The sequence below is a fragment of the Jaculus jaculus genome, chromosome 15 (genome assembly GCF_020740685.1).
Source record: "Jaculus jaculus isolate mJacJac1 chromosome 15, mJacJac1.mat.Y.cur, whole genome shotgun sequence".
Taxonomy (NCBI): Eukaryota; Metazoa; Chordata; class Mammalia; order Rodentia; family Dipodidae; genus Jaculus; species Jaculus jaculus.
Window position 1 is genome coordinate 53183150 of NC_059116.1, and position 17752 is coordinate 53200901.

The window sequence follows — 17752 nt, forward strand, 5'->3', positions numbered from 1 at the left end:
TTTATCTACCAACACATTCATGACTATCTGGTACAGCTGAAAATCCAGTATAACTGTAAGTCATACATCATGGGATAAGTTTGGAGAACATGTCCTCTACCGGCATGGTAATGAATGTCTGGTACAGCTGAAATTCCAGAAGTATGCTGAGGTTCACTTTTTAAGCTGCACATGGTCACAAACGTGAGGCCTCTGTGCTCATCCTTATATTACATAGCAGGTGAGCACCAAAGTTGGAAGGTTACATTTGCTGCATTACAGCTGGGTCTCCGAACACCTCATCCGGTAGCTTCTGTAAATCAATGGCTCCTAATTGAAATACAAATCTGGCAATATGATAATACTCTAAAAAAAAAAAAAAAAAACTTGATTTCTGAACTCCTTTCTGAATTGCTGACAGAGAACTGCAAAGGCAGTTGTTTAGCCAGACAAAATGATAAGGAAAAATATGTTTCCAAACAAGATAATGAAGCCTGAATAGTGCAAGGAAACATGTAAAAGTAAAGGGCTGCCCTCTATCCCCACATCACCTCCACTTCCTCTAACCCTGGTTTATATTCTCAGCCACGCACTTGCTAGGCAAGGCCTAGTAGTAGCTTCCAAATCAGCTCCTGACCCCAAATATCAAGGCAGGATAAAGTGGCATCTTCGCATACTTTGAAAGACAGTTTGCATTTCATAGTGTGTGGGGGAGGGGAAGCTGGAAACAGCAGCATATATACAGGCACAAAAAGTTTGCATATTGCACAGAGCACTTGAAGATCATAAATCTATGCATGAGAAAGATGTAGTGGAAATTTTGGGGGGGATTAGAGTTTATTTTTGTCATCTCTGTGAGACAGCTACTCATTCATCCAGATCACAGCTAAGAAAAAAGCTGGTCACAGAAATTAGCAGTTTCAGCTCAGCAGCGAAGTCGCCAGCCTGTGAAGGCAGAGAGAAATTGACTAATTAGCAATGCGCACTAAAACTTGACGGTTCTTTATAGAGAGAAGAGAGGAGAGAGGGAGAGAGAGGGAGAGGGAGGGAGGGGGGCTCGCTTTTTCCCCTTCTTTCTTCCAAAGATGTTTGAAATCGCAGTCATTTACGCTCGACAATTTTTACAATAGCCTTGAGCCATAATTTTGCGAGTCTCTCCAGCATCCATCCCCCTGTATGGTCTCTCTCTACTGGCCAAGCACGACCGTTTCTCTCCCCAACCGTGGATTTCCTATTACTCTCGTTACGACTCACTGAGCCCCAGGCCCAAGGATAATGATGTGTTGTTTCTTGGTAGCATAATTTGTCACACGTACATTTTTTCTTCTTCTTCTCTTGCAGAAAGCTCTGCTCCCTCTCTCTCTCTCTCCCCCTCTCTCTCCTCTCTCACCCTGTCTCTTTCTCTCTTTTCACCCTCTCCTACATTTTCTTGCTGTTGCTAATTCACAGTGATCAAATGATGTACGACAAAATAAATTGTAAGGAGTGACTGCCTGGAGTTGGGAGCCAGAAGGTGTGTTCCCCTCCCAAGGAGAGAGCAAACCTTTAAAAAGGAGGGACAATTGATTTTTGGGGGGGGAGCTTAAGTGAGCCCTGACTTTGCAGCTGGCTGATAGCAGGTAAGTTTCTGGCCTTGTGTCTATTTTTGTTCTCTTTTGGGTTGTTGGAGGGAAGAGGGAGACTTGCAGAGGGGTGGGGGTAGTTATAAGGCACAGGCTCTGAAAGAATAAAACTCCCATTGCAGGAAATAAGCAGCTGTGGGGGTGTTGCGAAGCAAAGGAGGAGAGCCAAAAGGAAGAGGACTAGGAAAGGATGGCGGGGGGGGGGGGGGCGACTTGGCGAGACAACGAACAGGGGGGAGCAAGAGAGGTATGACCTGGGCACTTCCAGCTAGGACTCTGGGATGTTTCTCGCAAGCCCAGGCTTTGGGGGTGGGTGGGGGTGCTGCCGGGGAGGGAGCGCGAGGGATGTTAGGGTCCACCTGGAACAGGATGGGCAAGTGAGTGGAGAGAAGCCCAGTGTGCTAGCTAGTCGAAGCCGGAGATCCACGAGCGGCGTCAGGCAGGGCAGAGTGAGCCGCAGCGGAAGGGGCAGGTCCCCCGGAGCCGGGCGGCAACAGTAGCGGTGGCGGTGGCCGCGGCGGCGGAGGTGGTCCCCCGCGGGTGGGATCGGGCAGAGGGCCCCTTCCTGTTCAGCCCTGGAAGGTGCAATTACAGGTTAAGGAACGGGGCAAGTCAATTTCGCCTCTCCTCCCCCTCCCTCCCTCCTCAGCCTAGACGCGGGTGGCTCGGACTTTTTTTCCAGAAGTAGTTGCAGGGTTGGGGGAGTGGGGGTGCCCGAGTAGAGCACCTTTGGAGGCTGTGCCTAGGGGATCGCGAGATGGCTGTGGGCTGCCCGTCCCCTTGTTGAGTGGGAAGCAGACATTCACCACCACCCCGCACGGGACCCCCCCCAAGTTCTTGCCCCTCCCCCAACACCTGCCTACTAACTTGAACTTCTCTTAGTTCTTGGAGTTGAACATAGTGCGCCTGGGGCCCAAGAGGGAGAGCAGTCCACATGAATCCCTCGGGCCTCCAAGATCTGGCTCCAAGCCCCCGCTGAAGTCCCCACTTGGCCCCTGGTTTTCCGGGTGCAGTCCGTGGAGGGGGAGAATGATGCCTGAACTTGGCTCCAAAATTCCAGAGGTGGAAGGAGAAGGGGGAGCGGGTGGGATGTGCACGGATTCTCCTGCCAGGTTTGAAGGCGTCTCTGGAAAATTAGTAAAACTGAGCGGTGGCGGGGAAACCAACAGTTTGCGAAGCAGGGAAGCAGGCAGGGCCAGGGTGAGGGAAATGAGCTAGAATTGATAGGGACAGCTCCCGCCTCGGCCGAGTCCACGGAGCGGGTCCTCACTGCGCTCCACTGCACTTTCCCGGGAGAAGAAAGGGCTTTCTTTCCTCACTGAGACTGTGAGCCTCGGAGTTTATCGGGGCCGCACGGATAATCGCAGGAATGCGAGTTTTTGCAGGTCTAATACTCGCTCACTCGCCCGCCCGTCCTGCTCCCGTTTCCCATCCCACCCCAAACTGGGCCAACTAAGAAAACCTTCGAGCACTAGTTGACCTGGAACCACCGCCATCGGTCGCCTCAGAGCTCTCGGCCACCACTGACTCCCCTCTCCCGGCCTATCCCTTGATCCGGCCAGGCATGGACACGAGCCCATGAGGTGTCTTCTCCTCAACCTCCACTTTGCGGTCGCCAAGAGCCTAGCCAAGGTTAGGAAAGTAAGGGACGAAGTGTGTAAAAGATAGCAGGGCTCCTGGACCCCAGACAGAAGGTCCCTTCTGGAGAGGGGAATCTCAGACCTTCCCGGTAGGGTCGGTCCCTGTGCTAAGGGAGGGCGCCTTACAGAGCCTTGATTGTTGTTTTTTGCCCTCCCCTCCCTCCACACTCTTCCCCACCCGGCCACACCCTACACCCCTCCACCACCCTGCTCCCCTCCCATCCCCCACCCCGTCTGCCAGGTTGGAGGAGGGCTTAAAACCAGGTGCACCGAGGCAGCTCGCCATGTCCAGATCCGGGGACAGGACCTCCACCTTCGACCCCAGCCACAGCGACAACCTGCTGCACGGCCTCAACCTGCTGTGGAGGAAGCAGTTGTTTTGCGACGTGACCCTGACGGCCCAGGGCCAGCAGTTCCATTGCCACAAGGCCGTGCTGGCCTCCTGCTCACAGTACTTCCGATCGCTCTTCTCCAATCACCCCCCTCTCGGGGGAGGGGTCGGTGGCCAGGACGGCCTGGGAGCCCCCAAGGACCAGCAGCAACCGCCGCCGCAGCAGCAGCCCCAGCAGGCGCTGCCGCCACCAGAGGAGCCCGGGACTCCTTCCTCCTCCCCCGACGACAAGCTGCTGACCAACCCCAGAGCTATCAACAATCTGGTGCTGCAAGGCTGCTCGTCCATCGGACTGCGCCTGGTGCTCGAGTACCTCTACACGGCCAACGTGACCCTCTCCCTGGACACGGTGGAGGAGGTGCTGTCGGTCAGCAAGATCTTGCACATCCCGCAGGTTACCAAGCTGTGTGTGCAGTTCCTCAACGATCAGATCTCGGTGCAGAACTACAAGCAGGTGTGCAAGATAGCCGCGCTGCACGGCCTGGAGGAAACCAAGAAGCTGGCCAACAAGTACCTGGTGGAGGATGTGCTTCTGCTCAACTTCGAAGAGATGCGCGCCTTGCTGGACTCGCTGCCACCCCCCGTGGAATCGGAGCTGGCGCTTTTCCAGATGTCCGTGCTGTGGCTGGAGCACGACCGCGAGACCCGCATGCAGCACGCGCCCGACCTCATGAAGCGCCTCCGCTTCGCGCTCATCCCGGCCCCGGAGCTGGTGGAGCGGGTTCAGTCAGTGGATTTCATGCGCACGGACCCGGTCTGCCAGAAGCTGCTTTTGGACGCCATGAACTACCACCTGATGCCCTTCAGGCAGCACTGCCGGCAGAGCCTGGCCAGCAGGTAGGCGACAACAAAGAGGAGGGCGGGGTGGGGGAGCCCCAGAGGCCGAAGGGAGGGGTGGGGGCAGGAAGGAGGGGAGAGAGGTATGGGCTGGGCTGGCGGCTCCAGCACACTGCAAAACAGTTCAGACGGTGTGGACAAAGTTGATTTCGGTCTTTGAAAGGTCAGTGAAGACTTGGCCTAGCAGCATCCTTAAGTGCTCCAAAGCCCAGGTTCCTAAAATCTACAGGGTGAGAAGCATCAAGAAGGTGGACCATGGAAACTGAGAAACAGGTGGGGCCCAAGGCTCAGGAAGTCAGAAGTGGAGCTGTGGACAACCTCTTTCCAGATCTCAACATGGGATTGATAGCTCAAGGGGAAGGACCCTAATGTTCCGCTTTCTTCTTTCCTGCCTTGGGCCAGCAGGATTGCTCTGGCATGCCAGTAGAGAACTTACAGTCTTTCTGTCTCACACTCAAGTTTTTGTTTTGGTTCAGTTTGTGACTGAGGTCTACTCTTTTAAAAAAGAAGGTATTCAGGTGATTATTGAAAATGTTGGCATTGTGTGTCCAAGCAAACCGTTCTATCTTGCAGTGAAGGCTTTCTTTTTTATTTTTAAATTAAAAGGAGAGTAAAGCTGTTTCAGGGTAGTGAAGTGACTCTTGCGTGGTAACTTCATATACTAAAGGAGGGCTTTGACAATTGAAAGTTAAGACAAGGAAGGCGCTGAGTGTGCCTGGCAGGAGTCATAGCAAAGTTTGGGAGTTGTTGGTGTCCTTGTTGGTTTTTAGAATTTGTCTGTGTTTCTGTTTCAAATAGCATTTCCTGTCAAAAGGATGGAAAGGATGTCGAAATTAACAATCTTGTTTCATTGGCACCAATTTTAAAGTTCCTTGTTAATGGGCCCTACTGAAGGGTTTCTTTATCATTTAAGAAGAGAAACAATATTTCCTGTTTCTCATGATAAAATACCATAATTTCAGATGCCAGGTTACTGACTACAGCCTAACCGCTAGGTGTTGCATGAGGAAAGGACCTGGTTGGAACATCTGTCTTGGCACCATGCAGAATGATAACTGACGGATGGGAACCGCCTTGTTCAGTCTTATGGGAATGCATGTTTGGATATTTTTATCATTATGTTTCTACTAGACCCAGGTAACCAAAGTTTTAAGAAATGTAAGATAGTCTTTACAGTTGTTAGGCAGCACTAGTGGTAATGCTACATCAGTGAAAAATATTGAACTTGTAGCAAAGCCTGTAAATTGATCATTTAAATGATGAGTTCATTTATACTGTGTGAATAGGTAATAGCAAGACAAGACAAGGAATCAGAATCCAAAGCCCCTTGCACTGGAACACTGAGCACAGGGGGCCAAGTGAGATCAAAACAAATTATCATATATTTAAGGATCAAAAACAAGTTCAGTATGTGGGGCAAATGTTACCATACCAATGGGCATAGGTAATTAATAGACTCTTGTGTTCAATATTATCACTTTTATATGACCTAGAAATGTTCTTCATTTAGTTCAGTTTGTGACTGAGGTCTGCTCTTTTAGAAAAGAAGGTATTCAGGTGATCATTGGATAGAATCAAGAATTTAGACTATACAGTGGTAATCTTTAACATACTCATACCCTTTATATTATTTTAAAATGTATAATTTAGTATAAATTCAGAAACAAGAGAGGTCATAAGACTAAGATTTAATTGCTCTAAGAGCAATTTGGAAGAAAACATTGGTAAGTTGGATGTAGTAAATAATATTAGGAACCTTAAATGAACTGTTCTCAGGAAATGTGTATTGGAATTCAATGGTAGGACAGTTGACTTTCAAAATGCAAATTTCATTTCTCACCTTAGTCTAGATTCAGCACACCATCCGTGGCCTACTGACTCTGTCCTAATGGGTGGCTAAGATAGCAGGCAGCCTGACTCCTTGACCCTTCCAGTTTCACTGAGCCATCATTTGAAGGATATGTAGTGATGTTTAACCACTAAATGCTTACAAGTGTCATGTATGGTACAAGAATCTGATACTCACGCAGTAGGAAGCAAATGATATTTTCCCTTAGAGGAGGAAGGTATAGAAAGGAAATAGTTCCATTATTAGTAGCTATAGCATTTTCAATTTTAAGTCTTATTTTAATTCATAGAAAAATGCAAAAATAACATCAAGATCTTAACTTTAATGTAGACAAACCCAATCCTATTAGGTGAGTTGGGAACTATGGCATCATCATCATCATCATATAAAAATGTTTTCTCAGCCTTATATATAGTTTAGCATCAGAACAAATATGTTAGCTTATTGTTTTTAGATTACATCACTTTTATGGAAAACAATTAAATTAAAAGGTATTCTATTTAATTACTTTTTCTTCAGCTGTAGTTTTCAGAGTCCAAATATAAAAACATTACTCAGGGAAGGAAAATTTAAATTGACCAGTCTGTTAGAATGAGTATGAAACAAAATCCAGCAGAATAACTCTGAAAGAATTCACTTTTTAAAAGAATTTGTAGACATATTAATATAATAATTTAAGCATGATTAATATGATTTTAAAGAAGAGTAAGTAATCCTGAATTTCAGTCATCTAGGAAAACAAGGCATCAAGTCTTTATTTTTTTCTACAATGAACTCAATTAGATATTTTTTCTCTTGTTGGTTAATATTTCTGAGTATGCCATTTGTTTAATGAACTAAGCATTATGCCAAAAAATAAAATGAAAGTCTTGTCATGTTGTCCTTAGAAGCGTCCACAATTAATTTAAGATGACAAGAGTTAAAGGATATAAAGTTTCAGACAGGAGGGCTAAATTATAGTAGCCAATGCTATGGCATGGTGAACATAGTTAATAATATTGTATACTTCAAAATGAGATTGTCGATTTTAACATTCTCACCACCAAAAAGATAAGTAGGTGAGATGACTGTCATATTACTTAGCTTATTTAATCTTTATACATTACGATAATTGTATTGAAACATTATGCTCCAGATTACAAATATGTAAATTTTATCTTATCAGGTAATGTATGAATTTTTAAAATATATACCAAGGACATATATACATAAGATACTTTAAAAATCTTGTTTCTTGACTATTTAAGCTTTATTAAAAATCCAAACATTTTTATTACTTGAAGAAAAATATAAATTTATTAGAAAAGTTTCTGGAAAAGTCATCAAGCATGCATATTTAATTTTAAAACATGATTTTGTCAGTAATAGTATTAAAAAGTAGTGGAAGGCATATAGTACAAGTCATTGTCATATAGCATAGTGCATATCTGTAACTTAGAGTCTAAAAATCTGACAGTCTAAATAAGCTTAAGCAACCAGAAAGTTTTTTTTTAATTTATATTTTGAAATTTTAACAAATAAGTAATTATCCCAAGTGAATCAAATTTGACAGAATGATAACTTTTTTCTACATTTTCATTGCAGTTTATACAATGTAAGCTAAATAAGTATTTAGAGCTGAATGAATTAAGATTATAAGATAATACAGGCTAAATGTTGGCCTTCATCAATGCATTACTCAATATTTGTTGCTATTCTACATCACAGAAATATGGACCTTCTTCTTGTAAATACCTACAATAAAATAGTAATGAAAATAATTACATAGTGTAACATATAATAATATAATATAATAATATAGTGTAAAAATCATCCTTTAGAGCCCCATAATGGAGTATAGTTTCAAGAAACTATATTTTATAGATGATAGAAGGCTGCCACACAAAGATAAAGATTTTTCAAAAACTAATGTTAAAACCTGCTTAAACAACAGTAGTACTAGCAATTATCTGTTCCAAAAATGTCTTTCGCTGACTAAAAAGCTATTAAATTTGGTAGTACACAGGTTTGACCCCTGGCTTTAATGCTTGGAAAGAATCCCTTTTAATGCAGGACAGTATTTTTATTGGTTCTCTTCCAAAGAATCAAAAAAAACAAAGCAAAAAAAAAAAAAAAAATTAACAAAGCAAACTGATCTTGTGTCCATGCATTCTTTATGCCAATTTGATACCCTCGGATTAGAAACTGTTAGGTTGTTAGATTTTGTAGCAGAAGTTACTCAACCATGTAGAATACAATTTGTTTATTTTCTGAAACAAGATCATTGATTAGAAAATTATATCACAGGTATGAAAGCCACACAGTTGTATCTTACAATCAAAATGCAATTAGAGTACATATTAATGCATTTTTCCACCTAGAGGACTTGCTGACAAAAGTGTATATCTTCAAATATTATCTCATGCTTGTATTTTTTTCTATTAATGAACATGTTGAGAATAAGTTAACTCAACTAACTTATAAATATTTGTATTTTCTTAACTGATAAACACAGCCAACAGTGTTAACTTAGGATGGTGGCTCACACCTGTAATATCAGCACTTTGGAAGCAAAGGCGGGAAGATGGCGAGTTTGAGTCCAGCCTTAGCTACAAAGCGAGACTATGTCATTAAAAAAAACAACTACTTATACCAAATAATGTTCAACTTTACAAACATTAATTTTTGTCATCTCACCATTAGCTTAATTATTTTAAAGAATCCCAAGGCTTTTTTCAATTTATTTATTTATTTGAAGAGAGAGAAAAGAGGGAGGGAGGGAGAAAGAAGTAGATAGAGAGAATGGGCATGCCAGGGCCTCTAGAGGCTGCAAACTAACTCCAGACCTATGTGTCACCTTGTGCATCTGAATAACTTGGGTTCTGGTGAATCAAACCTGGATCTTTTGGCTTTGTAGGCAAATACCTTAACTGGTAAACATTTCTCTAGCCCTAGCTTCATTTTGTAGATAAAAAAATTATTGCACAGAGGAGGTAAACACTGGGCTAATGTTTGCACAGCAGAAACCAGGCAGTGTGGTACTTGAGTCTGTGTTCTCACATACAATGTGTTGCTCCTTACCATGACTCCCTCTATGCCAGTGACTGCAGTTAAGTGACTGACCTTAGCATTACATGTAGACTTAATGTTTGCAGGGAGGAAAAAGTGGTGAAAGTTAAATGTTAATGTATTTGACTTTTAAAGAACTTAAAGAATGGTATTGTTCCAGGGGTCATCAATTTTCTTCTATGAAAAGCCTCATAGTAATTATGTTGTCTTTATGGTCACAAGATCTTTGTTGTAACCATTTTGTAAAATAGTGCAAAGAGAGTGGATACTATGTGAATGAAGAATGTGAGTGTGACACAGTAAAGTTGCATTTGTAGGAAATGAGCTTTATATAATAGTTATGTCATGAAGATTTATATTTAACCCTATTTAAAAACATTAAAACCATTCACAGTTTGGGAGATGTGGAAAAGTAAGCAGGGAACCAGATTGATTCATCAGATCATGGTTTGCTCACCTCTAGTCTAGGCTCTTAGGTTACATTAGGTAATAAGATACACAAAAACTAGCCAGATGTGGTGGCTCGCCCTTGATTTCCTAGCACTCAGAAGACTGAAGCATAAATATTGCCATAACTTTGAGGCCAGAATGGACTACATAGTGAGTACCAAGCTCACTAGGACTACCTAGTAAGACCCTGACTCAGAAAGCCAAATCAAACAAATAACAATAGCAGCAGCAGCAGCAGCAGCAGCAAAATAAATAAATAAATAAAAACCCACACACAGAAAAAAGTGACATTTATTCTAATGGAATAGCATTCTTATTAATCTTGTTCTTTCAACTTAGAGAGAGAAATCAAGACAAAATAATTCTACCATAATATGTTAAAATTTCAAATATCCACAATAAGACTTAATAATATAAGACTAGTCTTAGAAAGCTAAAGAGTATGATTGATTCAAACAATAAATGAACTCATTTTTTAAGCCAAGAATAGTAGACTCAAAACCTGATAATAGGATTGCCATTATTCAGAAGTGCTGGCATTTATTGAATCAAGTAGATTGAGTATGAATACAGATTCTCTCTGCCTTCTCCAAATCAAATAACATAGAGGTATTTTTAGTGATGATTTCTTTCTCTCACACACAAACTGTTGTCTGTCAGTATAATAGTAGCTATCACTAATTGAACTTAAATCCTTGAAGACTGAAATAAGGGCTGTTGAGATGGTTCATGGGTAAAAGTGATTGCTTCACAAACTTGAGTTCAATCCCTAGCTTCTGTGTAGAACCTGGGGCATGGCCATGAGCACCTGTAACCCCATTCCTGTGAGAGGCAGATTATAGAATCACTGGGGATCACTTTTCAACCAGTATGACTAAAAACAGCATATCTGTGTTCAGTGCAAGAGACTCTGTGTCAAGAAAACAAAGCAGAAGAGCTATAACAGAGGACATTCTAGGCTCCATGCTGGCCTCCACACACATGTGCATGGTACACACACATCCACAGAAACACAGATTAGAAAGACTCACCACACTACACATAGTAAACACACACCAAACACACACCAAAAAACAAAACTAGTAAAACACACCAAAAACAAAAATAGAAAAGAAAAGTAGGATAATTTGCCCAGTTATCTGGATAATATTAATTTAGGACTGTTCATCACTGGGAGAGTAATCAATCATATAGACATGGCTTCTAAAAAATCAGGCTTAATATTGGTTTCACCACAAAAGTGATTAAAAGCTGCTACATTCTAAGAGTTCCAACTACCTACCTGTAGCAGACAGCTTCAGTTTTGCTGAGATGACCTTCCAGACCAGGCACAGTTATGGAGGAAGGTATATTTATTGACGCTTACAGATCCAGAGTAAGTTCCATAATGACAGAAGAAGCTGGCCTGCCTTCACAGGTCCAAGCAAAGAGAGAGGGAGGACAAGCAAAGAAGCCAAAAAACAAAAGCCACATAGCACAGTACACTTCAGAAACTCCAGCTAGGCACACTTTGCATATCTATAGATTGGAGTCTAAAACCCACCACCATAGCTTAAGGCTAGACCCTCAGATCCACCTAGTGATACTTCCTCTAGCCAGGTGGCTGCAGATGCAAACTACGAACTAATAATAAATACTGAATATATTGGGGACCATCTATTCAAACTACCATACCACCCAAAGAAAAAGCAGGAGGAAAGTATACCAGAAAGCCAGAATTCTAGACAACTGGTCTACCATGCTGAAGACAAATAGGGCTAGAAGAGGAAGACTGATTTTTCACTGTGACATGGGCTTACTGACTATAGACTGCATTTCAAATAAATACAAGAACTTCCAGTTTAACTATAAAAATACAACAAAACCTGAAAGCTTGCATTCAAGCCACAAGTCATTTTCTTCAGGGTTACTGTGCTGTAAAGTACTAGATGATATGAGCTTTGCTTCTGTGACAACAGAATGCTGTTCAAGCCAGTGATACTCTCAGATGCTTCATATAACAGGTGCTAGCCAGAACTATAAAATACCTGTGTATTTTAATAATATAAAATAATATTGCCCTCATTGGAAATACCTTCTGTTTATTTTTTGTTTCAAGAAAATCATTCTAACAATTGTTATGTCATAAATGTTTATGTGTTATGTAATTATAGAATTTTGGAAAACACATTCATTTCTTATGTCCTTTCCATTAACTTCCAAGATATTTCCAAGATATAATGTATGAGTTACTAAGTAATAAGCTTTTAAAAAAAAAAGAAGAAAAAGAAAGCAACAGTATTTTAATATGGTCAAGAGGAGTGTTGATGACACTATATGTTCATTTTACTGTAAATACCATGAGGGTTTACCTATTCACAAATTAATGGAAATAGGGTTAAAACTGTAATATTGAAAAGAAACCAGAAATGTATGAAAAAGCCTATAGTAGTGAGGCAATGGAAAGGGAAATATATCATAAGCAAGTGAAACAAGCAGAAGCAGCAGCAATGAAAATACTAGAAAGTATTTAAGAAATCATAAGAGGGCAAAAAGCAAGAACTCGCAATAGAGGTGATGGGTAAGAAAATTCTACAGATAAGTAGTTCAGTATTAACTGGATAGATGAATACAAATCAAAAACATATCAGTCACTACATGTCACCTGTACAGAGTTATCAACAGAGTTCATTAAAAACAAAAAAATGTTAGTCTTCAAAAGAAAAATACTATATTTACAAAGAAAATTTAATAATGTTACCTTATCTTGTATGTCCAGTTCAGTAATTATAGAGTCTACTTGGTGCTCATAAGATGGCTCATTAAAGAGAAGTTTGTTCTTGTACTTCTGACTGCAATAGTTTCTGAAGTGTTAGAGTTCAAAGGTGGTAGCCTGTTTTGCCAGTGACAGAAGATTAAAATATAACTGGATTCTATGCAAACTGTCTGAACTCCATGTGCCACTTGAGCTGGAAACAGATCTGAGAAGTAAGGTGACATTCATAACCTTGGATTCTAAACTCATGTACACTCACAGTGGGGAGCTGAAGTGAGAAACCTTCTGCTAGAAACCTTCTACTAACATAATGTTGTGCTGTAGGATATCCACAAATTTGCACTGAGTGTATGCAACATGCCAAGGTGTGTGTTGCTTTCTGAGCTAGGCACTTTGACAACATGGATACATTTGTGACTTCATGTAAGGAGAAAGAGAATAAAGGAGAGGGAGGGAGGGAGGGAGGGAGGGAGGGAGGGAGGGAGGGAGGGAGGGAGGGAGGAAGGAAGGAAGGAAGGAAGGAAGGAAGGAAGGAAGGAAGGAAGGAAGGAAGGAAGGAAGGAAAGAAGGAAGGAAAATAGAGAGGAAGGACAAAGAATTACACCAATTTCCAGTCAATCACACCAGCAATGGGCTGTCACACAGAAAAGCACCACAGGTAGGGGCATCATGGAACTGCAGACTGGTACTGTAACCAAAGATGCCTTTCTCTGCAGACAATGTAGAAGCTACCCTTGACAGATGAGTTGGGGAGTACATGGTAACAGGTCTGGGGAAAACCAAATATACAACGATGTGAAACAAACCTGTGAGAAGAATATACACAAAACCCTGGGGAAAAATAAAGATCTAGGCACCTTCCAGGAACTGAAACAGCATGTGAATATCTAGAGATGCTGCAGAAGGGACTCCTCAGTCACAGGAGAGGCTAAGGACCCTGCTGAGGATGAGTCACTATGGAGACAGACTCTACAGTGGAAAAATCAGCATGCCTTTTAGTTGAACTGAGAAAAGAAACATTTATAGAAATACTGATGCCTTTGACATGAGTGAAATGAGTGTTCTAGATCCACTTTAACAGAACTTTGCTTCAGTAAAATGGGCTCATAAATATAGTTCTATTTCCCAGAGTACCAGTTAGTATGAGCTAAATCAATGGGAAAAAAAAAAACAAAGACATTTAATTGATATAAGGGTTGGGGTTATAGCTTAGTTAGTAGTACATTTGCCTAGCACTGAATAGACCAAACTGGATGTGGTGGTGCATATCAAAATTCCAGCTACTAGGAGGTGGGGGCAAGGAAACCAGAAGTTCAAGATCATCCTTGGTTACATAGCAAGTTCAAGGTTATCCTGGAATACATGAGATCTGGTCTCAAAAAAGTATGATTTTAATGAAGTTTAAAAGATGGAAGTAACAGAATTTCCATGAATATAATATATATGTATATAAGATATATATATATATTCCATGAATATATATTTGCCTATCCAGTAAATTCTGACCACACAGAAATATATTTTTTTAAGAATGAGGTTTAAGAGATTCAAAGGTTAAGTAAAGGATACCAGCAATGAGTGGGAAAATTAGAGTTTCTGATGGCTCTCAATGACATATTTAATCCCTCAGAGGGAAGATGATAACCTATTTAGGTATGAGTTTTTACATTCTTTTTAATAAAAGTTGTTATTTTTTAATCACACATGTTCCTGCTCCAGCAGCTCTTCCATTAGGTCTGGCTTTTCAGTTCCCAGAGCACCTTTGAATGGACTGGAAACTGCACCTGCACAAAGACTCTGAACTCAGAGCTCAGCAGGACCACCTTATGGAGACTGGCTCACTGGAGGCTGTTGAGAAGTGAACTGAAGAATCACAGTCAGTTTCACTTCCTTGCTTTATATGCCTCTAAAGATAGGCAAGGCCAGTGAAATGGAGAGAGGGAGGAGGAGAGAAAAGCATCAATGTCTGAAAATTCAGAAGGAGCCTTGAAAACACAGAAGCATTGTTGAAAATGTACAGAGATGGAGGCATAATGTGTGAATGCCTTTCCAACTGTTCCAACTGCATACTGCTGTTTGTTAGCTTTTAATTTTCTGAGACACTTTTTAATCCCATAAAGATCCATTTTAGCTGTGGGTGGGGAGAAGATTGCTGTCCATTCACAATCTAAAACATAGTGAGGAATTACTGGGTTGAAAGGGTCAACTTGTTATCAAAAAGGAAATAGTCTTATTTGCAAATGCTGTCTACAACACAGGAGAAGACTACTGTTTGGCCCGGATATTTAGCATCTCTTAAAATTAACTTTTCTATGGAGAATGGCTGAGTTCAAAAAAGGAAGATAAAATAAGGGAGTTAGGGGAAGAAACTTTAAAGAAACTATTTTCATGTTATCAGATGGACACTTAACCCTTAACACTTTCAGTTTCCTATGAAGCATCCCAGTCTGGGTGTATGACTGATTCAGACATGTGTGCCCAGTAGAAAAGACCAATTTGAAGGATTGGTTACTGTAGCAACTGTACGATCATTGTCAGTGGCAATTTCCATAATCTCCCTCTCTCAAGGTTTCCACATGCGTTCACCCCAAAATGACAAGAGGGGAGGCAAAGGAATGTAATATGAAGGACAAATAAAAGATCAAGGTTATAATGAAAATATCTTAAGCAGCTGTAATGTGTATTTAGTAATACCTAAAAGTCAGACAAATGTGGGTTCAATCCCACCTCAACCACTTATAAGCCATCCCCATTTAACCTAGTTTTGGATTTCCTTCATATAAAAGGCACATAATATTATCTACCTCAATGTAGATGTGAATGCTCCAATAGAGCATACACAACATTGCCTGTAAAACCTGACAAAAATGCTTAATAATCAGTGCCATTGATTGTATAGTAGTTTTGTTTAGGTCAAATTTGCCTTTTGTTTTCACTTGTAAGATAGCTAAGATCTCGATTCTATGGATGCCACAGCTGAGTTTCAGCATAGTGTTGGTGATGTCAATGTTTCTATGACAGCATTAGCTGTTCCATCCTATGTGCTATGCTTATATTATATCCATTTTTTTCCATGGGTGTGTTAAGGCTAGTGCCTTTGGTAGTCCTGGAGTCTATCTCATCCTCTTGGACCATCTCTGGCATCAATCAGAAAAGCTAGAAAATGAAGGTAGATTCACAGCAAATCTCACTCAGTTATAGCATATACTGTATAATTTCCCTATTTAAAGTGTGTAACTTAATGGGTGCCTTATTTTCATAGACATCACCACAATTTTAGGGCATTTTAGTCATCCCCCTATTTCCTCTCTCTTTGCTAAATTTGGCACCAATTGGCAATGAGCAAAGGCTCATTCCTCAAAACCATTACTACTATCTCTCTCACCCTTAGCCCTGCATAACCACCAATCTATGTTCTGTCTCTGTTGACTTATCTATTATGGGCGTTATGTGAAAATAGTATGACACATGACATAGTATTTTTTTTTTTTTTTTTGAGGTAGGGCCTTTGCTGTAGTCCAGCCTGACCTGGAATTCACTATGCAGTCTCAGACTGGCCTTAAACTCACAGCAGTCCTTCTACCTGTTTCCCAAGTGCTGGAATTAAAGGCATGTACCACCACTCCCAGCATACATTGTATTTTTTTTTGTGGGGGGGGGGAGTTCAAGGTAGGACTCACCCTGGCCCAGGCTGCTCTGGAATTCATTATGTAGTTTTAGGATGGCCTTCTTGAACTCACAGTGATCCCTCCTACCTCTGCCTCCCAAGTACTGGGACCATCATGCCCAGTCATAGTTTTTTTTTTGTTTTTTTTTTTTTTTTTTGGTTGGCTTCTTTATTGTAGCATAGCATATTCACATACCCATGTTGTAGCATGTTGACAGGACTTTAGTCTTTTGTGGGTGAACAGCAATCTACTCTTTGCTGTTATGACTTATGCTGCTATGGGTATCCATATGCAAACATTTGTGTGGACATATGTTTTCATGTCTCTTGAATCTATACCTGTGCATTGTAGTACCGGCTCATATGATAACTCAGTTAGAAATGGTTAGCCTTTGGAGAAACTGCCAGATGTTTCCAAAGCAGGTACACCATTTCACATTCCCACCAGCAGTGAATGACGTTCAGACTTCTCCACAGCCTCTTTTTCAGCAGTCCAGGTGAGCATGAAGTGCGATGTCATCATGGTTTGCACACTCCTGCTAACTAATCATCTCATGTTGAACATCTTTTTGTAGGCTTACTGACCAATTTTTGGATCAGTATCTATTCAAATCCTTTGGCTATATGGTATTTATCACAATAATGTTCATATAATAATTAGTTTAGGGAAATGAAAAAGGATTGACTGCCAAGATAGGGGTAACATACAATAATCACTACAGAATAAAAAGAAATATGTCAAAGAAAACAAAACAAAAAATTAGAAATTCTCAGTTTAATAGTGAAGCAAAAGCATTCCTTGTGGGGATCAGCAGGTAACAGCAAGGCACAAGATTTTCAGTCTTGGCTGAGACTCAGATAAGGGCTTCACTACACACATCACCAATGCAGATTCTGACACAGAAAAGCTAAATTCATTGTTGTAGTGACTTAGGCACCTTCCTCTGTCCCCCGATACAATCCTTTTACAGTTTTCCTCAGAGACAAAAAAAAATCTGCAGCTATTGACAAGAAATTGCTTCTACTCTTTTTAATTAAATGCTGCTTATTTCTCTCTCTCTGTCTCTCTTTCTCTCTGTCTCTCTCTCTCTCTCTCTCTCTCTCTGTGTATGTGTGTGTCTCTCTCTCTGTCTTTTTCTCTCGTGTGTGTGTGTGTGTGTGTGTGTGTGTGTGTGTGTGTGTGTAGGTCACAGGACAACCTCCGGTATCTGTTTGCCTTTCACTTTATTTTAGGTAGGATCCCTTGTTCATTATTGCCAATGCCAGCCTGGCTGGCCCACAAACTTCTGGGATTCTTTTGTTATCTTGCTGTTGGAAGGCTGGGATTACAGATATGCGCATCAGTCATGTTTATAGGTTCTGGAGATCCACATTTAGGTCCTCAAACCTACATGGCAAGAACTTTACCAAAACTGGGCCATCTTCCCACACCTCTATTTTTGTTATGCTAAATAGGTTAGGTAATGCCACTTCACTCACTGAGTCTGGGAGTGACCACACAGGAAGAAAGGCTA

At 41.3% G+C, this 17752-nt stretch overlaps 1 protein-coding gene across 3 annotated transcripts in view; it reads left to right on the forward strand.

The window, feature by feature from the left end:
- Positions 1-1056: 1056 nt before the first annotated feature.
- Positions 1057-17752, forward strand: part of Klhl14 (kelch like family member 14) — a 111693-nt gene continuing 94997 nt past the window's right edge. Inside the window, exons 1-2 of one of the 3 annotated variants that reach the window (XM_004666759.2) lie at positions 1057-1598; positions 3483-4469. In XM_004666759.2, the coding sequence (XP_004666816.1) occupies positions 3526-4469 (944 nt within the window). In that variant the 5' untranslated portion in view covers positions 1057-1598; positions 3483-3525. Of the gene's footprint in view, positions 1599-2159; positions 2184-2693; positions 3234-3482; positions 4470-17752 lie in introns of those variants that run through there. The other 2 variants (XM_045135328.1, XM_045135327.1) reach the window with 2 other exon arrangements.